Here is a 26775-nt window from a genome sequence, read left to right as displayed (position 1 = left end):
TTCCTCTTCCTCCTGGACACTGAGAATTCAGGGACAGCCCTTGGCCCCTGGAAGGGAGGCGTAGGGCCTGTTGTCCTGTGCTCGGGGCAGCCAGGCTGTGCAGGCCATGGCCAGCTCAGCCACTCGGCCCCGTGTCCAGCGGGCACACAGAGGGGCACTTCCCTGACATGAGCTCGGGTCCCTCTCCAACTGACATATCCTGGTGGGTCAAGATGAGCCCTCCAGCTGAGGCTGCGAGGTCACAGGAGCAGGGCCAAGCGTCCCCTGCCACCTGAGCGACTGCCACTTCTCACTGCTGTGTCCCTTCTGCGGGGCTGGCGTTCCTGTCAGGCCAAGGGCTCTGCTGGGTGTGGGATGACGTTGACAGGGCAGCAGAGGACACAGTGGTGCCTCTTGGTGTCTCCTAGGCCCTGGGAAGCAGTGCAGGGCCTGGTGCCACTGCTGCTGGGGACACAGGTTGGGGAGCAGGCAGGGAGCAGTGGCAGCAGCTGGGCCTGAGCTCAGGTGGCCCTACTTTTCTGTGACACTGGTCTGTGGACAGAGGGGCACATGCCCAGCACCCAGGCCAGGACTCCCCTCAGAGCCTGAGATTGTCACGCGAGCCGAGGTCGTCCTCTGGGCTGAGGGTGACTCCTGGGGCACAGGAAGAGACACAGTCCCCTCTGTCCCGCATGCTTGGCCCACCATGGAGCCTGCACAGGTTTTCAGGGAACAGGAGCCCGCGGCCGCGGAGAGGCAGAGATATCCCCGTGTCCTTGGTCTCTGCGAAGGCCACCTGTCGGGGGACTTTAAAGCAGGGTGGGGGCCTGGGGAGGAGGCGGGGGCTGGGATGGCAACTGGTTCTTCAGGGCAGCACTGCATTCGTCACCTGCAAACAGGTGACACAACTTTGCCCTGGGCTCCGTCTGCCAATGTCCTCGGGTGACACTCCAGCTCTTGGAATCCAGGGCTCACTCCAGGCCTGGCTTGTCCCCAGCTCTGTCCTTCCAGCTTGGCCGAGGAGCCCGGGACCCAGGCCATGAGAGGCAGGGGCTGTGGTCCTGGTAGGGTCAGGCGCAGGTCCCCACAGCCACCAGTTTGTCCCCAACGTGGCCTGTGAGGCCCCAGCGTCATCACAGAGGTGAAGGGAGCCAGGGCACCCCAGACACAGGGCAGGCCAGCCTCCAGAAGATGGCCACACGTCCACCCTCTGACAGCTGAGCGGAAGGGACAGTGACCTTCCCACTGTCCTTTTCTGCCTCTGTTTAAAATGTGCAAAAATTGAAGTTTCTCGTTCTTCTCTGCGGTTCCCAATGGGCTCTCCTTGGGGGGCAGATGTACCCACTGGCCTTTCCCACTGGCTGCCCATCCTTCCCCCCGACACCTCCGTCCTGGCTGCCACAGGCATCCCCCGACTCTTCTGGCACCAGGAGCCCCGACGGGGAGTACTTCCCGCATGAATGGGGGTGCACGGGTATTTTTCCGGAAGTTCCATGTCTTCACTAGGCAGGTTCAGACTTTGGACAGCCAGGCTGGCTCAAGGACCAGGTGTCTGTGCATCTGGAGAATCCCTCAGAGCCTCTGTCTGATGAGGGAGGTGCCCAGGGTCCAGGCTGTGCCAGGCACCAGGCCCAGCATAGGGTGGAGAGGCCAGGAGGGGAAGGAGGTGCTGAGTGGTGCTCTCCATTAAGGCTGTGTTAGAGACGGTGACAGGAGCCCCTGGGAGAAGTCAGCAAAGTAATGGAGGGGCCTCCCCTGTATGGGGTGGAGGCTGAGTTGGAGTCAGAAGGCACAGCTCAAGGGAGAAGAGCTTAGGGCCTCGCTTTGGCTGAGGCCAGCCTCCCACTCACCATCCTCCTTCCTCAGCCTCCCAAGCTGCTGGGATTACAGGCATGCACCACCATCCTGGCTGTATCCCAGACCTCCAAGGTGGACTATAAGGTCACACGGCAGGTAGGCGGGCAGGAGCCTGCTGACCGTGAGGACAGGAGAGAAGGTTGATGTGGCTGGGGCTTGATGGTTATGAGGGATGGTGCAGTGAGACTGTGGCCCTGCGAGTGTCGTATTGCTTAGGCGTGTATTTCAACTGAGTGGTTTTCGGCCAGGGCAGGCAGGGCCAAGGGGGGTTGCGGCCTTGGCCACCGCAGTCTCCAGTAGGACACGTTGAGGATTCGGGCTCAACCTCAGAGCACTGGAAAGCCGTGGACGTGTTTTAACCAGGGTGCGATATGATCTTGGCTGCTTGTCTCCTTTTGAGTCCAAAGCCTGATTTTTCCCCCTCCAGATTCTTAGTACTGAAAGTCCTCTTAGCAGATACTGACCTGTCGCTGTGCACATCGCCCTTCCCCTGAGTAGGGGATCCCAAAGAGCAGGAAGCAAAGTGAGCTAGAGACGGGCCGCAACCCCCCTTGGCCCTGCCCGCCCCAACCGAAAACCCCCAGGTGAAATACTCACCTAAGCACTATGACATGTTGCAGCTGGTCCATGTTCAGCTGAGAAACGTCCAGTGTGGGGATGCCCATCATCTGGCAGCACAAGAGAGAGACTGGGGTGCCATTTGTTATGGGGGAGATTCTGTAGAAAGTGGGGTCCCTGGAAGGGGTTGGGAGAGAAGAGTTAAAATGGGGACATTGGCAGCTAAAAGTCCAGAAAACACCAGCTCAGGTTTGCTCCTTCACTTGGTGCGTTTGCTGTGGTCACTACCTCAAGCAAAGCCAGGGCGTAGAGATGGATGAGCCTCTAGGAGCATCTGCCTGAGTGACCTCTGGGGTCGGTCCCCAGGTTCTGTGACGCTGTGAGCTCTAATGGGGGTTTCTTAGAACTCACTTTTGAAAGCACCTGTCTCCTATTCTGCCTGCTCCTGGTTGGCAGCCTCGCCCCATGGAGTCGCAGAAACAGACGGCCAGAACAGGACCTGGCCTCCTGGGGTTAAATCCTGACTCTGCCTTCAGGTTGCTGTGTGTCCCAAGGCCGCCCGCTGCCCCTCTCTGAGCAGCTTCCATTTTCTTCTCTTTGTAAAATGGACAAAGTTGAGATAGACGCTCTTTCTGAGATCCCCAGCACGGACATTTTATATCCCCAGCTCCTCTGCTGGCTGGCCATGGGGCCCACGGAAGTAGACAGAACACCCCTTGGGTTGTGGATGTCCTTGCCCACTGCCTCCAAGCACTGGTCTCAGGCAGCGGCACCCCAGAGATGGGGGCCTGACCCCACCCACCCCACATCTTGCAGGTGCACCCTTTACTGCCAGGCTCGGCCACCGTCCTGATCCATGACCTGTGCCTGCCCTTCCTGGCCCCAGCCAAGGCCACCGTCTACGTCTCAGACATCCACGAGCTGTATGTCCGCGTGGTTGACAAGGTCAGTGGACATGTCCCCTCAAAGCTGGCCTTCCCACTGCCCTTGGGCTGCTCTGAGCTCCCTGGCTGGGTGGGGAGGGGCAGCATCTCCACTGCTGTCCGGTTTCCTCGTCCAGCCGACATCCGCGGGGCTCAGCCATAGACCCTGGCGAGGTCAGCTAAGCCAGCCTGGCCTGGGACCCGTGTCCTCCAGCGCCCGCAGGTCACACAGCAGCCGGGCCCCCCATCCCGGGTGCAGCTGTGCTCCTCTGGAGTTTCACCACCCTGGGGAGAGCTCAGGGCCTCCAATTGCTCTTGCAAAATGGTAAATAATAGATCTGGGTTTTCTTTGGCCTCATCAGGAAACTTTTTCTTTTTATTATTATTATTATATTTTTTTGGTACCAGGACTGATCCCAGGGGCACTCGACCCCTGAGCCCCGTCCCCAGCCCTTTTGGTATTTTATTGAGAGACAGGGCCTCACTGAGTTGCTTAGGGCCTCACTGTTGCTGAGGCTCACGATCCTCCTGCCTCAGCCTCCCGTGCCACTGGGATTACAGGCACCCAGCTCATCAGGAAATTTTTATGACTCCCAATATCAGAGGTAACCCACGCCAGGCTTCCAGGGGGTGCTGTCAGCCTCTTGTTTGACCCAGTGGGTGTAACGGTTGGTAATTAAAAAGCAAATATTCAGGCAGCTTAGGCTACTTACCTACAAAGTATCATTAATTAGCTAAAGTGCTAACATTCCCGACCGGGTCTTAAATATTCCTCCCATAATGTGATTTCTCTGCTCATTTCCTTACTAGATTCCTTTTTTTTTGCTAAGCATTTCCAGCCCCCACTTGCTATTATGCACTGCCAGATGTGAACTGTTCAGTTGGTGAGCACTTATTGAGCTCCTGTTGAATGCATGATGGAGTTATAAGCTATATATATATATATTTTTTTGAATGAGTGTACCAGGGATTGGACTCAGGGAAACTCAGCCCCTTAGCCGCATCCCCAGCCCTATTTTGCATTTTATTTAGAGACAGGGCCTCACTGATTTGCTTAGGGCCTCACTGTTGCTGAGGCTGGCTTTGAACTCACGATCCTCCTGCCTCAGCCTCCCGAGCTGCTGGGATGACAGGCGTGGGCCACCTCGCCTGGCCTAAGCTATACCTTATTTTCGGGGTTCTGTGGTTCATCCATTAAGAGTAGGGAGTGGAATTTTTGTCTCTTAGTGTCCCCAAGCCCTGTTGTATACAATAAGTACTTAATTGGTGTTCGTTTGTTGATTGACCTAGTCCAGAGAGAGGTCATCCTGGGCGACTCATCGCCAGCTCCTAGGGCATTGGTTTTGAGGTCACTGTCCCCACCTGAGGGAACTGGTCTTTCAAGCCTCTGTCCCCCCGACACAGGTGGAGATTGGAAAGATGGTCAAGGCCCACGTCCGAGTGCTGGACTTTTACAAGAAGTCTTTCCTGGCCAAGTACTTTGCCTTCATGGACCTCAAGCTGCGGGCGGCCTCCCAGATCATCACCCTGGTGTGAGTCCTCCCGGGGGTCAGGTGGGCTTCTCAGGGACAGTGCTGGACCGACTGCGCCCTCCTTGGCAGGTCTGACCCGGAGGTGGAACCCAGCGCCCCATCTGTTTCAGGGCCCTGGATGAAGCCCTGGACAGCTACACGGCTGCGTTCCTGGTGCATGGCACGGCCATCGGCCAGACCAGCCTGACCACAAACATGACCGATACCGCCGGACAGAGGATCAGCTCGACCCCGCAGCAGATTGAAGTAAACCGGCCCTTCTCACGCCCTCTGGGGTCTGCCCCTGCTGGGGGAGGGTGCCTTCTTGGTGACAGGCTGGACGGTCCAGCAACAGCCCAGGAAGTCACCACGGAGAGGCCCTGTTAAAATGTGTGCCCGTCCTGGCTTCTGAGGAGAGGGTCTCCACCCGTCCCCGGGGCCGGGAGGCAGGTCTCAGTGCTGGAGGGAGGTGGCTGGGGGTTTTGCTTTTTGGTACCAGGGCTTAAACCCAGGGGCCCTCGACCACTGAGTCCTGTCCCCAGCCCTGTTTTGCATTTTATTTAGAGACAGGGTCTCACTGAGTTGCTCAGGGCCTCACTTTTGCTGAGGCTGGCCTCCAACTGGCGATCCTCCTGCCTCAGCCTCCCAAACCGCTGGGATGACAGGCGTGGGCCCCTGAGCCCAGCCTGAGTGTTTCTAATCTCCCTCTGTGACACAGGGCCCTGTGTGGCCCTAAGGAGAGGCATGCCTAGTCACATGGCAAGGGGACGAGCAAGAACTGTTCCCAGAGAGTGGCCCGTAGGGAAGTGGCAGATGCACTGTGTAGACCTGACCTGAGCCTCCGCCCAGGCGCCTGGGGGCTGAGCTCCTGCCATGGGGCTGTGCGGGCAGAGGGGTCAGTGAGCCACCCGGAGCCACCCAGGGCCGGCCGCTCTGGGGAAGGCAGCCCTGAAGCCCCTGTCTCCGTGTGACACTGGGCTCTGTCGGGTCCTTAGAGTCTTACTGCCAAGGCCACCGGGGCCAGGGCACCCTGTTGTTTGGACCCTCCAAGGGACTTGGCCCCACAGGGGCCAGTGGGCTTTGTTGACCTGCGTCCACAGCTTGCAGGGGCCATGCCTGCCTCCAGGGGACAGAGTAGGCTTCCAGGGGATGGTGCTGGCCTCCAGGGCACGGTCACCTTCCTCCCCCTGGCGCAGCCCTGGGAGGCTGACCCTCCTACCATGGGCAGCATCCTGGCGGCTCCCATGGCCGCGGGGACTTGTGGGGCTGCCCAGGGGGTGGGGACCTGCCGTGTGGCGGGGGGCGCTGTGTCCCTTCTGCCTGCCCCTCGGCCCCTCTTTGAGCCTCAGAAATCCCGAGGATGCTGGAGTAGATGGCCGCTGGGCTCCTCACGTCCTCAGGGATCTGGAGGGACCTTGGGAGCCAGAGGTGGCAGACGGTGACGTGTGTGAGCCCCCAAGGGCTGTGTCCCCATCACAGGACCCGCCTTGGGCTCTGTGGGTCTGTCCTGGGCCAGAGGACACGTGCCCTACCAAGGCCCCCACGGTCACCCATGGCTACCGGTCCACTGTCCATCATCGCCGCCCGACCTCTGCCCACCAGCTCCTGAGGCGTGGGCGCTGTGCCCCATGTGACCCACGTGACCGAGGCTCACCCGTCCTCTCCCGTCCCCTCAGGTCTTCCCCCCGTTCAGGCTGATTCCCAGGAGGGTGACGCTGATCATCGGGGCCACGATGCAGGTAGGAGCCGAGGCCTGTCCCTCCCACTCATGTCCCCAGCGGGTCCCAGCGAGGAGGCCACCGCCCCGCCTCAGGACAAGCCCGCCTGTGGCCTCTGCTGGCCCGAGGGTGGACGTTCCTGACGCGTGTGCAGGTGCCCACGAAGCCACGCGTCTGCCCCGCAGGTCACCTCTGAGGGCGGTCCCCAGCCGCAGTCCCACATCCTCTTCTCCATCAGCAATGCCAGCGTGGCCACCGTGGGCAGCACAGGGCTGGTCCGTGGCCTGGCCGTGGGCAGCGGCACCGTGTCGGGCGTCGTGCAAGCGGCGGACGCGGACACCGGCAAGGTCATCGTGGGCTCCCAGGTATCCCTGAGCCCGTGGTGGCCGGCACCGGCCACGCCTGGGGTGGGGAGCCCTGCGGGTTGGTGCCCTGGGTCCAGGCAGCCCCGTGTGGCCAGCGGTGCCAGGCACTCCTGGGGACCTGCCCCTGAACCTGCTGTCCCTATGTGTCCCCTCCTGGGACAAACTGCCCATGTGGGCCCCGTCCCCGGGTGCCTCCTGCAGGCCGAGGCTCCCAGGTCTCCTGTGGCGGGCCAGGCCACCACCCCACCCCGTGCCCCCAGTGGGTGGACGCTGTGCGGTCCTCTCCTCGGTCCTCAGCTCTGTGCCTCTGGCTCCCATTTGCAGAGAGCCCCTGGAGTGACCAGCCAGTGGCCCTGTCCTCGTGTGGCAGGTCTGGGATGTGGCCAGGCTCTTGGTCTTGCTGGCTCATTCCCAGTGGGGTTTGATTATGTGCCAGGGACAGAGGAGGGGACACTGTGTGGGTGACAGTGTGCGTGCGCTCAGGGTCGTGCCCCAAGTGTGGCAGATTGAGAATCAGTCAGGGGTGGCACCTCCAGGAGGGACCGTGAGCCACCTGCCACAGTCAGGTGTCCCCAAGCCTCTGCTGGGGGGACAGGCCTGATTGCTCCTCCTGGTCACCAGACAGCTGTCCCTGCTGGGCGGGCCTCCTGCCCCGCCTGCATGGGGGGCTCCAGGCCGGGGGTCAGCATCCGAGGTCCGCTGCCTTTCCCGGGGGTCGGGCACCTCCATCTCCTGGAGTGGAGGCCGGGTCATCTCCACGGCTGTGAGAGGCTCAGGGGTACCCCAGAGGCCCTGGTGCCCCTGGCATCCTTCGGCCGTGGTGACCCAGGCCCTCAGGTGCAGGTTGGGGTCCCGCTGCCGGCCACACTGAGCGCTGGGGGCTGAGGACAGCCCCGTGGGCACGCAGGGCCACCAGGGAGGAGGGCCTCTTCAGATCTCAGCCGGCGTCCCTCGCCCAGAAGCGGGTCCCCTCCGAGCAGCCCGAGCCCTCTGAGCTCAGGGCGTGTGATCCTGCTTCCCAGGCGGACTTTGATCCAACCATGAGTCCACTGATGGACTCCTCTGCCCGCAGCTTCAGTGCGGGCTTCCAAGCATCCGGGTGACCACAGAGGCTTTGTGAGCACCAGGGGACGCCATGACCCTCTTCCGTGCCAGCAGACGCAGGGCAGCCCTGAGCGCCTGGAAACTTCCACGGGGTCCAGAGGCCCCGGGTGCCTTGCTGGCTTCTCTCTCTGGGGGGGACCCGGCTCCTCCTCTCTGGGGCCAGGCAGAGGACGACAGCCCTGTCCCCTCCCCTCTGCCCTTCTTCCCTGTGGCCTGGCCTTGCTGGCCCCCTTGCCCCCTGGACCCACGTCCATGTCGAGCTGTGTCTGGTCAAAGCATCCAGGACCAGCTGTCCAACCCCAGCTCAGAATCAGCACCCCAACCTGCTGGGTGGTCCTGCTGGGTGGCCCAGGCCTCTTAGTGGAAATGGACCAGAGAAGGAGGACCCGGGGCAGGTGGGAGAGTGAGTGCTTTTCAGGACCAGCTGAGTGCCAAGGATTGACAGCAGTCAGGAGGCACAGGGTCCCCTTGAGCCTGTCAGCAGGCCTGGAGGGGTTAGTAGCCTGAGCACAGCCCAGGTCAGCTGCGCAGGTCAGCAGGCCACTGAAGTGGGCATTTGGTCAGATCAACAGAAGCATGGAGATGAGAATGTGGGAGTATGTGCAGTCTGTTCTCACCGCACCCTGTGGCTCCTGTGTGCCTCCCTGTGTCCTGAGTCAGGGAGAAGGACGAGCTGGATTTGGGGTTGAGTGGACCTAGAGACCTGTCCTGCGAGGGCCACCCGCTGAGAGAACAGGCCCCAGCAAGCCTGCCATGCTAACATGGGTCAGCTGGGCCGCTAGGCCTCGAGGCTCAGGGGCCAGATGGGGACTTTGAAGGGCCCGCAGCCTGAGCCCAGTCTCTTCCCAGGACCTGGTGGAGCTAGAGGTGGTGCAGCTGCGGGCGGTGAGGATCCGCGCACCCATCACGCGCATGAGGACGGGCACCCAGGTGAGGACCAGTCGGGATGGGGCTCCGTGTTCTGGTTCTGACGAAGCCATTGTGAGGGCACTTCCCTGGGCCAGAGCCACGTGTCCATGGTGCCCAGCTTAGGCTCGGTTCTGGGCCTGGGGTGGGGTGGGCGTGCAACACAAGCATAGCGTCTCCCCTTGGGGTCCACCTGGCCTCCTCCCTGAGGGCGAGGCTGCCCATCCCCCACCTTGGGTAGCACCTGGATAGCAGGAGCCCCTACCCCGTGCACCTGTGAGGTTGGCCGGTGAGCGATGGACGTGGATACCCCAAGTCCTGTGCACAGCCAGGGCTGCTGTCCTTGGCACCCAGGAGGCCTGCTTCCCAGAGCCCCTGCCAATACCAAGACCTAAGAGTGCCCTCGTCCTTCATGTGAAGCGCCCCGTGGGTGCAGGGGCCTGTGTGTCCTCCCATGCACCTGGGGTTGTCCCCAATGTCCCCAGCATCCCCAGGGCGAGTCAGACAGTTCTCAGGCCTGTGCAGCTGGTTGTGGGTGTGGCTAGCACTGCGTGTCCCCAGTCTGCCACCTGGAGTCGGGCTGGGGGCCAGCTGGTGGCCGGCTCACCTACGCCTGCCCACAGGCTGAAGGAGCCAGGCTGCCCGTGTCCACGCCCCACAAGGCCTGGGAGGGTCAGCAGGAGGGTGCGGACCTCGGCAGCATGGGCTGAGTGGCCAGGGGTGTCCGCAGGCCTCCTGCAGCCCCAGGGGTCTTTCCAGAAATGGACCTGGCCATGCACAGCCCCTGGCAGGGAGGGACAGGCCGGTCCCCGGTGGTTGGACTATCTGGTGTTTGTTCATGGCTCCCAGAACCTATGTCCGGCCTGGGGTGGACATGGGCAGATAGGCAGAGCTCCAGGAGGAAGGTCCCCAGCCTGGGTGCGTGGGTGCTCACAGGCCCGGCTCTCTCACCCCCAGATGCCCGTCTATGTCACTGGGGTCACCAACAACCAGAGCCCTTTCTCCTTTGCAAACGCCGTGCCAGGCCTGACCTTCCACTGGTCGGTCACCAAGCGCGACATCTTGGAGCTCCGCGGACGGCACCACGAGGTAGGGCCCAGCCTGCCTCCCGGAGGGCGGGCGGCCTCATCGCCCCGGGGGCCTGTCCCAGGGCAGGGGACACAGGGCCCGCTGCAGGACACACTGTGGCTTATCACAGACGTCCTGCAGTGGGCCCTGTGGGGGACCCCACAAAACCCAGCAGCCCCCACATAACACTCCCACGCACACACAGGGCTCCAGGCCCCGCTCAGTGACCCCGCGTCCCAGGCACCATGCAGAGTGGCCGGTGGCCTTGTGTGGGTGACTGCCGTCTGTGTGGCCCTGGGTCAGCAGATCTGACCCCGGCCGAGGGCAGTGGCCTTGGGGAAGAGGGTGCCCCCAGGCCTGTCCCTGAGCCCGCTCTCTGCCTTCCAGGCGTCCGTCCAGCTGCCCTCGCAGTACAACTTCGCCATGAGCCTGCTCGGCCGGGCGAAGGGCCGCACGGGGCTGAGGGTGGTGGTCAAGGCCCTGGACCCCTCAGCGGGACAGCTGCACGGCCTTGCCAAGGAGCTCTCAGACGAGATCCAGGTCCAGGTACTGACGGGACACAGCCGTGAGGGCAGCAGACAGCGCAGGGGCCTGGCCCAGAGCTCCTGGGCCCCTGGTGTGGGGGACCCTCGCTGCACTGAGGGGCTGCGCCTGCCTGGGGAGGACGGGCAGAGGGGGTGTGTGTCACCCTGGGGGGAGCCCAAGGGTGGTGTCGCCAGACTGCATGGAGGGACTCTGCCGGTGGCAGGGTTGGCTGCAGATCTGAGCAGCAAAGGCCTGGTGACCGGGAACAGCCTGTGGGTTCCAGGAACAGCAGCTGGGCCTAGTTCAGGAGAGGGCGGGGCCTGCTCAGGGGAGGGTGGAGCCTGCTCAGGGGAGGGTGGAGTCTGCTCAGGGGAGGGCGGAGCCTGCTCAGGGGAGGGTGGAGCCTGCTCAGGGGAGGGCAGAGCCTGCCCATGGGAAGGTGAGGCCTGCTCAGGGGAGGGCAGGGCCTGCTCAGGGGGAGGGTGGAGCCTGGCTCAGGGGAGGGTGGAGTCTGCTCAGGGGAGGGTGGGGCCTGGTTCAGGGGAGGGTGGAGCCTGCTCAGGGGAGGGTGGAGCCTACTCAGGGGAGGGCGGAGCCTGCTTAGGTGGTCAGGGGCCCTGCTTGTGGTCAGGGGTCAGGCCTTGGGTGGGGCCTCATGACACAGGACCAGCTGCCTGGAGGGCAGGGAGCCAGCTGCCCTATGTGGTCTGGAGAGGGAATGTAGGTGGTGGGCTCCCTAGGAGTCCTGCTGCCCCTGTGTCCTCCAGGAGCCCTCGAGCATGGCAGAGGGGAGGGAGCCGGATGGGCCACAGCAGAGAGAGAGGCTTGTTCTGAGATGGTGACAGGGACAGGATGTCTCAGTGGCGGGGGTCCCCTGAGCAGGACGCCGGGCCTGATCTCCCTGCTGTGGAGTCTCCTGTGACGGGGGCCGAGGCCGAGGCCGAGGGTGAAGCCGGGTGGCCCAGCTCCCACGGGGTGCAGACAGCTGCTGCTCCTGGGCTGGGCCACCAGCCCCATCGTGTCCCCAGCCATGGGGCAGATAGTCTGCCGTTGGTCTCGTCCTGGCCCCCAGCCCCCACTTGTGGATAAGGGGACTCAGGCGTGCCGTGGGAGACCCAGCTCACCCTCTTTCCCAGGTTTTCGAGAAGCTGTGGCTGCTGAACCCCGAGATAGAAGCAGAACAAATATTAATGTCCCCCAACTAGTTTATCAAGCTCCAGACAAACAGGTACGTGTCCCGGCTCCTGTTCACAGCAGGGCTGGGAGCTGCCCCCCCATGCCCATCTGGACACCACGGCGCCTTCTGGGCACTGGGCTGGACCTGGGCGGCCACTGCCCATCTCTGGCCTCCTCCGGGGCCGCCCGCCTACCGCAGCCTAGAAACATCTCCCACTCACGGGGGAAGCTCGGGGTTGAAAAGGGGAACAAGTTCCAACTTGGACTGTTAAATATTTCAAATGACTCAGAAGCGGAGCCCATGAATTAACCAGAGCGGCCTCACCTGGGACCAGGTCAAGTGCGCCTCGCAGCCCTTCCCAGACCCGCAAGGACAAAGCTGCCCTGTAATGAGGTCCCTGGGCGGTGGCCATGCACATTAACGTCCGAAAAGTGCATCTTTAAAGGTTCTGAGCAGACGTGATTCCCACCTGACCCTCACAGGGACAGGGACACTTTTCCTAAGGAGCATTTGCGCTTAAGTGGCAGTTGCTAAGGGCCCGGGGGCCGAGTTCCATGTTTTATGAACGCACACCCAGGGAGTGTTCAGCCGGAAGTAACTCAGTGCCCAGCACTGTGCTAGGCCCCAGGAATGCAGGCAGAGGTGGATGGCACGAGGTGACATCAGGTGACAGCAGGCGTCCTGCAGGAGCCCACCAAGAAAGGGGCCACACGGCCAAGCCAGGGCTCAAGTAAGAGCTGCTGGCCCCCAGATTTAGGGGAGCCGCGGCCCAGATCACCTGGAGGGCTGGCCGCAGAGGAGAGGGCACAGGACACCACAGGACGTCCCCTGGCTCAGTGCCTGCTGACGCTGTCCGTGACCCCTCTCAGGGTCCAGTGAGCAGCCCCAGAAATAGGACGGGGCACTCGGCCTCCCCTTTCAGAGCTGACGAAACCGAGGCCAGAGAGAAGGCGGAGGAAGCTCTAGACCACCTCGGACCTGTCCCCACCTGGATCCTGTCCCCACCAGGGTCCTGTCCCCGCCCCAGTCCTGCCCCCGCCCCGCACTCTCCACCGCACCAGGCGGCCTGACCTCAGTGACCGTTAGCTGCAGAAGCCATCTTTACCCATAAATGACCGTGTCGCTGATGCAACCGTCCTCAGGGTCTGTCGCCCGCTGCCCGCTGACCCCACGGCCACTCTGAGGAGTGCGTGGCCATGTTGTCTTCAGAGCCACAGGCTTTCTGGCTTAGGTCTCCTGGGGGTGGCTGACGAGGCTGCCGACGGCGACAGCACACGCTGCACTGCAGGCAGATGGTCGATCTCGAGGCATCGACCAGGGCCGTCCCCCACCCCCGCAGCCATCTGCAGAAACAGATGTCTTCTTCCCCAAGGGACGGTGCCGCGGCTCTTTGCTACCGTGTCCTGGAGGGGCCTGAGAAGGTTCCCGTCGTGCATGCCGATGAGAGGGGCTTCCTGGTGTCCGGCTCTGTGATCGGGACGTCCACTGTCAAAGTGACCGCTCAGGAGCCTTTCGGGGCCAACCAGACCATCATCATTGCCGTGAAGGTGGGTGGCACTTGGCCCTGTTTTGGATAACAAAATCTAAAGCTCAGAGGCACGTTTTTCCTCTTTCTGGTGTAAAACTGGTTCACCCAGCCGGGGGCCTGCGGTGCACATCTGTGATCCCGGGAGCTCAGGAGGCTGAGGCAGGAGGATCGCCAGTTGGAGGCCAGCCTCAGCAACTTAGCAAGGCCCTGAGCGACTCAGGGAGACCCTATCTCTAAATAAAATACAAAAAGGGCTGGGGATGGGGCTCAGGGGTTAAGCACCTCTGGGTTCAGTTTCCCAGTACCAAAAAAAAAGAAAATGTGTTCACTCTCCAGCTGTAAACCGTGGGTAGGGATTTACGTAAGAGTCACCCAGGGACAAATCCTGGGCAGGTGTGTGGCTGTTGGAGCCAAAGACCCCAAGAGGTCACCGATTCTACCCACCTTGTTTCATAGATGGGAAACAAGTCCAATGAGGGCCTGGATCAGCCCGGGGGCCCAGGGCTGGTGCCCCGTCCCCCCGGCCCAAGGGTACACTGCCTGACGTGCCTGATCCCTAACGTGGCCACCCCTGGGAGTGGAGCCCCTGCGGGGGCCACCCAGGGAAGAGCGAGGTCGATCCTTGACCAAACACTGTGCACTTGCCGGGGACCCCCCACGATACTTTCAAGCTCATGAAAGTGGCTAAGTGCTCATCCTGTTTCAGCACGCACGTGCTGAGCGCTAACTATACCAGCCACTGCCTCCCGGGACTTTGCGGTGACTTTGGACTGGGGAGGGGTGGCTTTGTGACCAGGAGGTTTCTGCCTGGGATCCAGAGAGATTTGTTGAGTTGCGATTTATGGGACTCGGGTTCCTCCGTCACCTGGGGCTCCTCTCTGACCCAAGGGGCATTGTTCCTGCCTCACGTGCCCCAAGAGCCAGGTGACAGCCGGTGGTGCTTAAGCAACGAGCACAGCACTCTGGTCTCTCCAGGTCCTGATGTGGGTGTCCTGGGTGGCACCCGGGGGACTTGGCCTGCACGGTTGGAGGCGGGAACTGGGTCATAGGCCTGGCGCTCTGGAGGCCCGTCCCCGGCTCAAGGGTGTCATCGTATTGCCCCTGTCCTCCAGGTGTCCCCCATCTCCTACCTGAGGATGTTTTTATATAGAGTTAGTTGCTGATGAGCCTTTATATATTCTAATTATTTTAAATAATTTATGTTTAGTTGTCGATGGACACAAACCTTTATCTTACTTGTTTATTTACACGCGGTGCTGAGAATCGAACCCAGGGCCTCACACGTGCTAGGCGAGCCTCTACTGCTGACCTCCACCCCAGCCCCCTAAGTAAAACTTTACTACTCCATGACCCCGTCCAACCCTCCCATTGCATAGATGGGGAAACTGAGGCCCAGGGTCAGGAAGGCATGGCTGAGTGAACCCCCCGTCCTTGCTCCTCCGGACCCTGCAGGTCCACAGCTGTGCCTGCTGGATGCACACGTCTCTGAGTGTTTTTCCCAATGACTGGTTCTCAGGAGGAGGTTTTGACATCAGATAAAGCAAACAGTTTATTAGTTAATGAGAGAGGGAAAGGGGGGAACCAGGCTTCAGCTGTGGGCTGGGGACGGGCTCCCGCCCGCTAAGCTGTATGCCGTGTGTGATTAGCACGCGCAGCTTCCCTGAGGACTCATTAGCAGCCTCATCGGGAGGCCGCTGTCATTGAGCGAAAGGAGCGTTTCAGTCTTCACTGAGAGCGAGGAAGGCGCTGCGGAGACTCGGGAAAACGGGGTCTGAATTGAACCCAGGGGCCCTCGACCCCTGAGTCCCATCCCCAGCCCTGTTTTGGATTTTATTTAGAGACAGGGTCTCCCTGAGTTGCTTAGGGCCTCGATGTTGCTGAGGCTGGCCTCCAATTTGCGATCCTCCAGCCTCAGCCTCCAGAGCCGCTGGGATGACAAGCCATACCACTGTGGGCAGCCAGCATGGATCTTAGAAGCCCCCAGAGGCCCATGTCCTAAGGGCTCGGTGGCCGTTCTGGGGCACTACTGGGAGTTGGTGCTAGTGAGAGGACTGTCCTTGGGGATGTGCTTTCAAAGGGCATAGTGGCCCTGGCGGGAGCATGAGGTGTGACAGAAGGGGGCTCTGCCATGGTGCTGTCCCGCAGGCTCAAACAGGAGGCCTGGGGACCCTGGACCAAGTCCAGGAACCTGTGAGCCCAAATTAGCCTTCGTCCTTGCAGCTGGTTAACTTGGGTCTCCCTCCTGTGGCAGGAGGCTGGCTAGCAGATGGAGTGGGCATGGGGACCGGGGTGGCTCAGTGCACGCTGCCCTGGGCTGGATCCCAGGACCAAGAAAAAGCAAAAAAATCAGCGATAGCAACACAGTGGTCAGCTCCTGTGTCGAGGACCCTGGGCAGTGTGGTCAGGAGCAAGTGCTAGGTGCTGGATGCTCGTGAACTTGGGCGGGGCTGGGCGCGGGTCAGCGCTCACCTAGCCCATGATTCCTGGGCTCCATCCACCAAGCCACACGAAGGTAAATAAATAAATAAAAGATGTGACCTTCGTCCATTCCCCTCCTTCAGGGGCCCAGGGAAGCCACTCCTGGTCTCTGGGGGTTCATGACACCAGAGTCACTTCCTAGCACCCATCTGTCACTCACTGAACCAACAGAAGCCAGATCAATAATTGATCAGGAGTCCTAAGCGCGGATGCCGATAGGTCAGCTGGGTGTGCCCGTGGGAGAGGAACTGGGGTGGACGTTGGTGACCCAGAGCATGTGGCCTCACCTGTTACCTGTCATCTCAGCACCTGGGGAGGCTGAGGCAGGAGGATCGCAAGTTGGAGGGCAGCCTCAGCAACTCAGTGAGGCCCTGAGCAATTCAATGAGACCCTGTCTCTGAATAAAACCCCAAATAGGGCTGGGACAGGGCTTAGTGGCCGAGTGCCCCAGGGTTCAGTCCCCAGTATCCCCCCCCTCTTCCCTCCCATTAAAAATGGCCCAGGTGGGGACAGCAGACATGGTGACAGTTTGGGCTGTGGGATCAATCTGCCTGCCCCGCCACCCAGGGCTGCCCGTTCTGCCTGTCCGTCCGAGGACCCGTGGAAGCCAGTCCTGCAGCCCAGCTGAGACCTGTGCTTAGGGACCAGTGCGAGTTCTCAGACAGTGACCTGATGGCAGCGGCTGCCAGGCGGGGAGCACAGCCTGGAGGAGGACCGCTCGGCCCTGCTCCGGATCTGCAGGGCAGCTTGCTTCTAGGAAGGCCAGCTGGGGTCACCTGGCCTGGCTGCGCCACCGGCTCAGAAGCCAAGAGTTCCGGGGCTATTTATATCCACCCGGCCAATCTTTTGATGACATCGTGCAAAGCCTTGTGAAGCTGCGTTTGTACACTGGCCTCACAGGCAGTCAGGAGCAGGGACGAGGACATGGATCTTGACGGCTGGACACCAGCTTGGCCACCAGAGAGCCTTAGAGGGACGGCCACCTCCTCCAGCTGTGTGGCCAGCCCTGGGCTCACACTGTCCTCCGTGTTTCTCTGTCTTAGGGCAGCGGGGAGGCTGGCTGGGGCTGGGTGTTAGTTGAGCACCTACTGTGTGCAGGTACTTTTTTCCCCCCAAAGGACTGTTGCTTAATTTTTAAGAATTGTGATAAATCTGTGTGATTTTTTCCTGCTTCACCTGTTTTTTTTTGGGGGGAGGAGGAATTGAACTCAGGGATGCTTAGCCACTGAGCCACATCCCTAGCCATTTTAATTATTATTTTTTTTTTATGTTGAGACAGGTCCCCACTAAGTTGCTTAGGGACTCACTAAATTGCTGAGGCTGGCCTCCAACTTGGGATCCTCATGACTCAGCCTCCTGAATCACTGGGATTACAGGCATATGCCACCATTCCTGACTCTTTCCTTCTTAAGACCAAATAATTTACCATCGTGTATACACACCCAAAATTGCTTGTCCCTCCATCAGGGGACTTTGGCTTTGTGAATGACACTGCTCTGATTGTGTGTGCATATCCCTCTTTAAAACCTACTTTCTGCTCTTTGGGGTGTATCCCTAGAATGGGGTCGCTGTGTCAGTTCAAATGTGCCCAGAACCTCACCAGTCTTTGTGTGACCCACCATGGCAGGTGGTGTTCTCTGCATTTTACAGATGAGGAAACTGTGGCCAAAGAATGGTGGGGTTGGGATAGGGGTGGCCTCAGGGTGGCCACATGGCTGTTCATTCCCGGGGCTCTTGAGTCCCAGAGCCATGTGCTAACTTACCCTCTTGCTTCTTAAAAATAAAAGCTTCTGGGCACAGTGGTGTGGGCTTGTAATCTCAGCAGCTTGGGAGGCTGAGGCAGGAGGATCACAAGTTGGAGGCCAGCCTCAGCAACTTCACTGATAGTGATGAAGGCCCCTGCTGTGTTCCCTTTGGGCTTCCAGGGGCTCTGGTGGCAGCTCTGCTGATCTGGTGGCCCCAGCTGCCATCCCAGGCGTCCCTTGCAGCCCAGGGCCAGCCCTGACCCCCAGCGTGGAGGGTTAGCTAAGGACACCCACCGCCCTCCCTCCAAGGCCTCTGGTCCTCACCACCGGCAGCTCATTCATTCCCCATTGTGAGGCCCCCTCCCCCACCAAGGTCTGCTTTCCAGCTGTGCCCGGTTCCTATGTCCTCTGCGCTGAGCATTGTCATTTGTATGTGTGGCTGGCCACCGGCTAGATCCCTTTATGCACCATGGCTCCCAGTGGCCACGTCTTGTCTGTGTCCTTAGCTGATGATGGCCCTCCCACTCATGGCTCACTCTGGCACAGATGTCCCTCAACAAGGCCATAAGAGCGTATGGCTGCCAGGTGTGGTGGCACAGATCTGTCATCCCAGAGGCTTGGGAGGCTGAGACAAGAGGATCGCAAGTCGGAGGCCAGCCTCAGCCACTGAGCGCGGCCCTGAGCAACTCAGCGAGACCCTGTCTCTAAATAAAATATAAAAAGGTCTGGGGCTCAGGGGTTAAATGCCCCTGAGTTCAATCTCCGGGACCAAGAAAAAAAGTGGCTATGGCCTGGTGGTCTCCTGGCTGGACCTGGCTAGTGAGTCGCTCTCCAGTCTGCTGAGGTCTGGTGGGGCTCCATGATGTCCCCTCCTCCCTCCCTCCTGCTCAGGTTCCCTCAAAGCCGTGCCCTGGTGCCATGATGGCGCTCAGGTAGACCTGCAGCGGCCTGGGGTCTGCCTTGGGGACAGTGACAAGGGCCTAGTGCCCTTCTTGTTTTGGTCCCTGGTGACAACTTCACCACCCCCAGGATGGCCAGGGTGGGAGCAGAGCTTAGTTGTGTAACCCTGGGGGGCGGAGTTTCTGAAGGGCTGTGTGACCTTGAGTACTCCACAGAGCCTCTCTGTGCCCCAGTTTCCTCATCCGTAAAATGGAGACAAAGATGGGTCGTCGGAGGTTTGCTGAAGGTGCCGGAGCCGAGCACATTGGCCCTGGATGTAGTATGTGCTCAATACACGTTGGCTGTTGTGTTCAGTTGTTATTATAATCCTCTGTTCAGGTGAAAGTGGGGTTCCAGGCTGGGGGCTCATTGCTGGGCCGCACCCACACACTGAGGGCAGGATAGTCGTGTTTCAGGTCTGGCTCTCAGGTCACCTGTCACCCAAGTTCCCAGCAGACTGCAAAAATGACCAGCTTTGTGTATTCCCAGAGCCGTGGGTTTTCGCAAGATGTCACCAGTGCTGGCCGATGGAACCTGCTTAAGGAGACACTGGCCAGGTCCATGAAGTGCCCATGCAGGGTGGGTGGGCAGTACACTGGCTCCCGCTGACCTGCTGGGGACGCAGCCATGTGGGGTCATGCTCCACAGGGCTGGTGGCCCCCAGAGAACCATAACTTCCAGAAGGATCCTCCCTGCTGGGGTCTTGGGGGTGCCTTGTTTAGAAGACCTGTGGGGATGCCAGGTGGGATCCACTGATATGGGTTAACCCACTGATGTGGATTAATCCAGTGGTAACTGCAGGCAGGGGTGGGGGATGGAGGAAGTAGGTCTTTAGGGCTATGCCTTGTTGTCCCTGGTGAGTGGAGCTGGCCCTGCTTCCTGGCTTCCCTGTCCTCCTCCCCCTCCTCCTGGTCCTCCTCATCCTGCTCTTCCTCCTCCTCCTTCCTCTTTTCCCTTCCTCCCCCTCCTCCTGCTCCCCTCCTCCTGCTCCTCATCGTCTTCCCCCTCCTCCTCCCCTTCCTCCCCCTCCTCTTCCTATTCCTGCTCCTCTTCTTCCTCCCCACTTTTGAAGTCTTTTTATAGAGATACAATTTGGGAATGATATTAAGATAAGGAAAAGCTGTTGATTGATTTCTTAGATTAACATTTCTTCCCTCTTTTCTCTTTAAAAAAGTTTTCCAAGTGATAACATCATCAAATGGCCAGTGATAAGCAAATGTCCGATGATGACAGCCCCAGCACCAGCAGTGGCAGTTCAAATTCGGACCAGGAAGACCCTGCTGCTCCAGAGCCTGAAGATCATGAAGAAAGAACCTTCTGCCACCCAGCAGAAGAAGAGCACCAATCTCTCCAGCAAAACCACTGCTAAGTTATCCACTAGTGCTAAAAGGTAACATTGTCAGGTTGTCTTTCAAGCAATTGGATGCTTTTATTTTTACATCAAGAACAATACTCCAGAAATACTTCATGACCAATTTTATTTGTACTTGAATGAATTGTCATCCTTTAGGGGACATGAAAACGTCCTCACTAAAATTATGCTTCTAAACAAACTTATTCTGTACTTTGGTAATTTCAGGAAGAGTCCTAGAGACTGAATTCTCATCCTGACAGTTGAAGGAGTTGGCCAGGAAAATTTGTGAAACTGAATTAGATGGTACATTGGGGATGTTTCCTTTTGTGAGTTATACTCTTGAGTGAAATTAGCACGTGTCCACGTGGGTGTCAGTCCAGGCATCTGTGGTGGCAGCTTCATAAAAGGAAATGTGTCACTTTTCATGAAAGGAAATGATCAAAAAAGTTTATATTTGCTAAAAAATGTTGAATGTCAGGCTTTGGCTTTTTTTGAAAGCAGATTTTAAATTTGCTTAGTTTTACAAACAAGTCTTTAAATCCTTCATAATAGGTATAATTTTTTTGTAGTTATAGTTATCCCTCCTTGTTCTTGTGAGAACAAATAAAACTGAAAAGTAGCCATTAACAATCTCAGGAGTCACTTTGCTGTTAAAACTTTGCACATCTTTAAAACTCGTGGATGTTCTTGACATAGTAGTGAAAAACAACAGCAGGAAAAAACATTTTGTTGGTTGTAAGTGAAAGATTATTTGTTTCCTGCTGACTTTTATTTTCTCTGATGGCAAAAAAAAATCCATCAATGGGACTCCATTAGTGATAGTGGTTGTATTGAGTAGAACTCTTGTATCAAACATAAAATGTACCTATAGCATTACCTAATGTTGATGTTTTGTTGTTTTTCATTGATCACAACTAAAAGAAAAAGAAAATATAAAAACTGATCAATTATTGCATTTTATTCATGTTCTTATTTTTCTATACATTTTCACCGTCATTGCACCGTTAATCAAACATTAATGAACTTGAGAATATTATATTGAATAGCAGCAGTCTTTGAAATACTTTAAAATTCTTCTCAGTGTGTTGTAATCTTGTGGAGAGAACAATAAACAACTTTTGAAAACATTTTAAGTTTCAAGAAAATCAGAGAAATGCTCTTTTTCCCCTTACCTCAAGGCCCTCTTTCCTCCAAGAGTAAGAAATTTACATTTACGGGCTGTACCTAAGATCAGAGAAAAGAAATGGGTAAGTAAGATTGCTAAAGTAGTCCTTGGAAGTTTTTCATTGGTAAAGTTATTTGTAAATTTTAAACTTTTTTTAAAACAGATAAAATATTGACAAAACTATTAATGTGCTCTTGCAATAGCTTTGTAATTTTTACCACACTAAAAGTGGATTGAAGTCATTGTCAAAAATATTCTAGTGCTTTTCCTCCTTCTGTTTTGTCTCGTTTGCATATAAGCTTGAAAAGAGAATTTCTTTGGTAAAAAGAGTTTTAAAATAGATTTTATATCCTTTTGTTGAGTAGTAGTGGAGGACTTTCTGAAATCAGGTGTAAATGACTTACCTATTTACAGTAGCAAGTGAGAAAAAAGCTGAAATTTTCTGTTAAGGAGTTTGGGTTATGCCTCTGAGAACAAAGAGGAAGCAGCCATGTTAGCATTACTGAAGGCAAAACCAGCCTTGCATTTACCTGCATGATGGTAGAGGGCATTCTGATTTTCTGGTTATTCTGTAGACTGTCTCAAATCCTTTTTGTCTGTTCCTATTTCACTAACAGAATTCAGAAGGAGCTAGCTGAAATAACCCTTAATCCTCTCCTAACTGCAGGTAAGAAACAAATTTTGTTATTTTGATTTCTAAATTGTGGAACGATATCAGGAGATTAATGTATTATCCTTGTATGTATGTGCAGCAGAAGAGGCTAGCTAGCTATGTTTGCTTCCTTAAAGCTTTGCAAGTGCTTTAAACAAAAATTGCCTAGGTGAATTAAGTTAAATTAGGAGAAAATACTCTTTAGCATGTATCATATATTCTGTACTTATGAATATACTGATCTTGTGCTTCTTGCTGAGATTTGAGTGGTGTTGATTTTTCTGTTGTTTTTCTGTGGAATACATTTATTCACAAGTATTTTGTAGAAACCTGTAAGGTTTTAAGTTTTCAAGTTAGTGCTTGTGTGCAATCTGAACTGATTTTCCAAATTTAGAAATTGTTGAATATGGTGTTACAAAATGTAAAAGCATTAAACAGGAGTATAGTTGTTTCTGTTTGATTCATTCAGTAACTTGCCTAAAGGACAAATTTTATGTGCTAAGCTATGGTTGTAGTTGTTATTTTCTAGAAAACACATAGTTGGAATTATTTACATTTTAAGCAAATATCCTAATGACTTGGGAAAATTCTTAGCAGTAAATTAATTGGAATTGTGAGAAGAATCAAATTCAGTGGAACTCAGAATTTAAGATTGGTTGACAAATTGTATTAAAAGTAGCTGGTTGATTTTTTTTTTTTTTTTTCATTTGTGTCTTATATAGTGTTCTGTTTATTTTTGAATGGTGACTGTATGGTTGACAAAATTTATCAAATTTAGAGAGCAATATTATAAATAAATTGCATAGAAGTATGTGCTCAAGAATGAGAGGGGAAGGGATGCTAGAATTAAGGCAGTGCTATGATTTGATATAAAAATGTTTTGGTGTTTAACCTGTGTTTTTGGTACAAATTGTGTTTGCTCATGTTGATCAGCACCATCTCTGAAGTCTACTTGAGACATAATAAGGAATAATCCGTTTGCTACTTATTGTGTGTGTTAACCACATCCCCAGATAAGGGGGATCTGATCCTGATTTATCCAGTGAATTAACAGTTTTGCTTATATTTGTAGTCGCAGCCATTTCAGTTTAAAAAGGAGACATGAATGTGAACTAATTATAAACAGAGTGGTATGTCAGATCTCAAAATATTACTTAAAAAGTATACTGCTCAATAGTGTAGCCACTAGCCACATTCTGACTATGGACCAGGTTGTTGTGGTTAGTTGAAAATATGATATGCTGAAAGTGTGAAATGCATACTGGATTTTGAAAACTTAGTACAATTTGTAAAAGAATAAATATTTTAATGATATTTATTACATCTTGAAATAATATTTGGCATGTTTAGTAAGTGATTTAAAAATTGTATTTTTTATCATTTAGCATAGATATTAGAAAATTCAAAATTACGTGTGTAACTTGCATTATAATTTCGTTGAACAGTATTGCTTTAGAGAAGAAGTAAATCAGTATTTCTTTTAGCCTTCTAAATGGTGTGTCAAATTTGTACCATTTAGGAGGTCAAGTTAAATTTGCTCTGTGGAAGAATCACTTAACTTTCAGAGTATATTCTGATAATTTCCATTACGAAAGATGTAAAGATCTGTCAATTTAAAACTCACATGTCTTAAAGTTGCATGTCAGGTCAAACGTTTTTAAGGGTTTCTGTTGATTTTCTGCAAATGGCTTAAACCAGTGTATGAATATACATCTAGAGAACATAGTAGACATATTGAATGCTTTCAGAGCAGTAATGTACTGGTACATTTGGTAAAGGAATGTTCTTTAAGTGTTTAACCCAGGACTGTTTCCACAAGGTCACAGGATTATTTTAGATGGAGTAAAATAATCTAAAATAATAATAATATTTCTGTGAAATAGAAAGTAAGTTTCACTTCTCGCGTATTTTTTCTCTTTATATACCAGATTTCATTTAAGTTCATGAAATAATGCTTAACATTTAGTGATTTAACTAGTGAAGCAGTAAAACTTTGGGCTTGCTTGTGCATAGTAACATGGAATACTTATATCTATTTTCTTTTGTCACAGTCTTTGGTGACTGTTGGCTATTGAAAAGGACATCTTTTAACTTCTCTAGTTCTTTAATATCTGAGTTTCTTTGTGGCTGCGTAAGTGATTCAGGAAAAAAACAAATGTAAAATACAAGTTTCTTAGGAAATCAGAAGTTGTTTCTTACTACTTTGGGGAGAGACTTTTTTCCATATACCTCATATGTAAAATAATGCAGATGCTTTTCTGTGTCTTTGGATTCTTCTGGGTAGAAGGTTAGTTCTTGTAATTTTGATAGAAAAGCCTAAATTTGTATTGTGTTTTTGCTTTCATGCCAGAAAATGCAATAGATTGTGGTATTATATTTCTTTTAACTCATAGCTGCATAAATGAGAATTTTAGCTTTATGGTAGTTGTATTATTTAGATTTGTTAATTTATGTTGTAATTAAAAATGGGATTCCACAATCATAAGTACATTTAGAATTTGTGGGTTAATATTGCATGAGACCTTTGAAACCTTATGCTTGCTACTTCCAGGTGCAATTATTTAATTATGGCTTTTGGTACGGTGTGTGTGTGTGTGTGTGTGTGTGTGTGTGTATGTATGTATGTATAAACTTGTCAAAGTATGTGACAGTGTTAATTATCCCTCAGGGAAGAAATGTTAAGTGTATCTGGGTACATTCAGGAAAATGTTGAATGAGATATAGGAAAACCAGAATTACTTGTACTAGGGAGATTTATCTTAAATCCCATCTTTTGTTTTAATTAATTAATTTAATTTCTTCCCTTTTCATGAGGTATAAAAATATAACCAAAACCCATCAGGACAGATTTTATATGGCTAAAAATTCATGCTCTCATGAAAATAGGGGAGAGTTTTTCTGATTTTTCTTGAAGTTCTCAAACACATCTAAATAGTAGATAGAAAAGACAGTGGAATGAGATTACCATCATTACCCTAAGTACACATATAAAGACACAACTAGGGGCTGGGGATGTGGCTCAAGCGGTAGCACACTCGCCTGGCATACCTGGGTCCCCAGGTTATATCCTCAGCACCACATACAAAAACAAAGATGTTGTGTCCGCGGAGAACTAAAAAATAAATATTAAAAAATTCTCTCTCTCTTAATAAAAAAAGGCACAACTGATGTGACTATACTTTGTGTACAACCAGAGATATGAAAAATTGTGTTCCATATGTGTAATATGAATTGTAATGCATTCTGCTGTCATATATAACAAATTAGAATTAAAAATAAATAAACTTTTAAAAAAGGTAAAAAAATGGGAAAATTAGAAACTAATATCGTTCCATGCTGTACATATCACTTCCCTTTCTCAAGTACAATCTGGCACAAAATGTGTTGAGAAGAGATTCCCCTCTAAAGGAAAAAAAAAATCCACTGGGGTTGGGGATATAGCTCAGTTGGAAGAGTACTTGCCTCCTATGCACAAGGCTCTGGGTTCAATCCCCAGCACCACCAAAAAAAAAAAAAAAATCTATGATATTACATGCAATTGCATGAACAAGATTTAAAGAGCCACATAACCATAATGAGAGCACAAAGCACACAAAAGTCTTTCTAGATTCCAATCTAGAAAAAAAAAAAAAACACATATCCCAAGGGAGGAGAACAATGTTCTTGCAATTACTTTTCTCTAAGGTGTATCTTAGTATGGTGATGAATGACCTTCCCCCCTCCCCCAGCACTGAGGATTGAACTGAGAAGTGCTCTACCACTGAGCTACATCTGCAGTTTCATTTAATGTTTGTTTTGTTTTTGTTTTTCTTGAGACAGAGTCTCACCAAGTTGCCCAGGCTCTCCTCAAACTTACCATTCTCCTACCTCAACCTCCTGAGTAGCTAGGATTATAGGCATGCACTATTGTACTGGCTACAAATTATATGTTTTAAATCAGGAAATTGTCATTTAGAGAATATTATTCCCATGAGTCCTTTCTGTATAAATTACTATAGAGCAAGCTTCACACAACCAATTGAAGAGACATTATCATTAATAGGTTATCCTATATTGTAGTTAATTGTATGGAAAAGAAACAATGTAGCAAAAATGAAATCATAAAAACAAAGACATTTCACATAGTAATGTAGATTAAAATGTCATCCAACTATAAATTCCCCCAAAATGCATGGACCAAGATCCTACCCAAGATTGAGACTTGAGGAAGGACTGACTGTATCCTTTAAAGGCACAAACTCATTTTTTCTTCTCTTTGGTACCCTGTGCCACACTGTAAAGAAGCCCAGGCTATCTTGCTGGAGGGAGAGTCCATATGAAGAAAGCCCCTGACATATGAAAGACCACATGGAAAGGGAGACTACATGAAGCCAACAGTCAGCACCTTAGTTCGGGACATAAAAAGCCATTTCAGACCTTGTAGTCTAAATCAGGCGTTCGCTGTATGAGTGAGCCTAGGTGACACTAGAGCAGAACCTTGGTTAAAGTCTTGACTTACAAAATTATGATAAATAAAATGGTTGTTTGTTTGGTAGTGGGGATTGAATTCAGAGGCTCTCGACCACTGAGCCACATCCCTAGCCCTATTTTGTATTTTATTTAGAGACAGTGTGTCACTGAGTTGCTTAGTGCCTCGCCATTACTGAGGCTGGCTTTGAACTCGCGATCCTCCTACCTCAGCCTCCTGAGCCACTGGAATTACAGGTGTGCACCACCACTCCAGGCAAATGGTTATTTTTTTAAAGCTACTAAATTTTGGAATTTTTAAAAATATAGCAATAGATAACTAAAATACTGTTTATTGATGATTTGCAGGGCTTTTATTTAATGACCAGTTTTATTAAAGAATACCCCATTTATTTCTACTGTGATCAGAAAACAAACTGAAATTCAATATTTAAAATTTTTTGAAACTGGCAAAATAATCAATCTTGCAAATTTCCATGAGGACTAGAAAAGAATATATATTCTGGAGTTGTTGGGTATTGTCTGTCAATGTCAATAAGGTTAAGATGGTTGATAGTTTTGTTCAGACTCTTGTATCATTAGTGATTTTTTTATAGTGTTACTGTCAGTTATTAAAAGTGTGTTAAAAATTCAAAGTATGGATTTGTCTCTTCAGTTTTGTCAGCTTTCATATATTTGGGGCATATAAATGTTTGGTTGTATGGTGTCATGTTTCTGTGTTCTTAAAAAACACATTATGATATTATGAAATGTCTT

General features: G+C 53.2%; 2 protein-coding genes across 2 annotated transcripts in view; both read left to right on the top strand.

The window, feature by feature from the left end:
• The window catches only part of LOC124090915 (nuclear pore membrane glycoprotein 210-like), a 30863-nt gene extending 14001 nt beyond the window's left edge, over window positions 1-16862 (top strand). Inside the window, 11 exon segments of the mRNA XM_058578483.1 lie at window positions 3211-3339; window positions 4722-4849; window positions 4960-5095; window positions 6505-6567; window positions 6732-6911; window positions 8865-8945; window positions 9879-10010; window positions 10377-10535; window positions 11651-11742; window positions 13064-13238; window positions 14332-16862. Of these exon segments, the coding sequence (XP_058434466.1) occupies window positions 3211-3339; window positions 4722-4849; window positions 4960-5095; window positions 6505-6567; window positions 6732-6911; window positions 8865-8945; window positions 9879-10010; window positions 10377-10535; window positions 11651-11742; window positions 13064-13238; window positions 14332-14382 (1326 nt within the window). The 3' untranslated portion in view covers window positions 14383-16862.
• A 2693-nt stretch (window positions 16863-19555) lies between these two features.
• Window positions 19556-26775, top strand: part of LOC124090917 (ubiquitin-conjugating enzyme E2 E3-like) — a 15591-nt gene continuing 8371 nt past the window's right edge. Inside the window, exons 1-2 of the mRNA XM_046441733.2 lie at window positions 19556-19771; window positions 21518-21567. Coding sequence (XP_046297689.1) covers window positions 19605-19771; window positions 21518-21567 — 217 coding nt within the window. The 5' untranslated portion in view covers window positions 19556-19604. The remainder of the gene's footprint in view (window positions 19772-21517; window positions 21568-26775) is intronic.

Source organism: Marmota monax, unplaced genomic scaffold, assembly GCF_021218885.2.
Source record: "Marmota monax isolate L192 unplaced genomic scaffold, Marmota_monax_Labrador192_F-V1.1 WCK01_AAM20220418_F8-fsc01263, whole genome shotgun sequence".
In the NCBI taxonomy this organism is placed as follows: Eukaryota; Metazoa; Chordata; class Mammalia; order Rodentia; family Sciuridae; genus Marmota; species Marmota monax.
The sequence above is the reverse complement of the archived record's forward strand: the minus strand, read 5'-3'. Positions and strand labels throughout refer to the sequence as shown.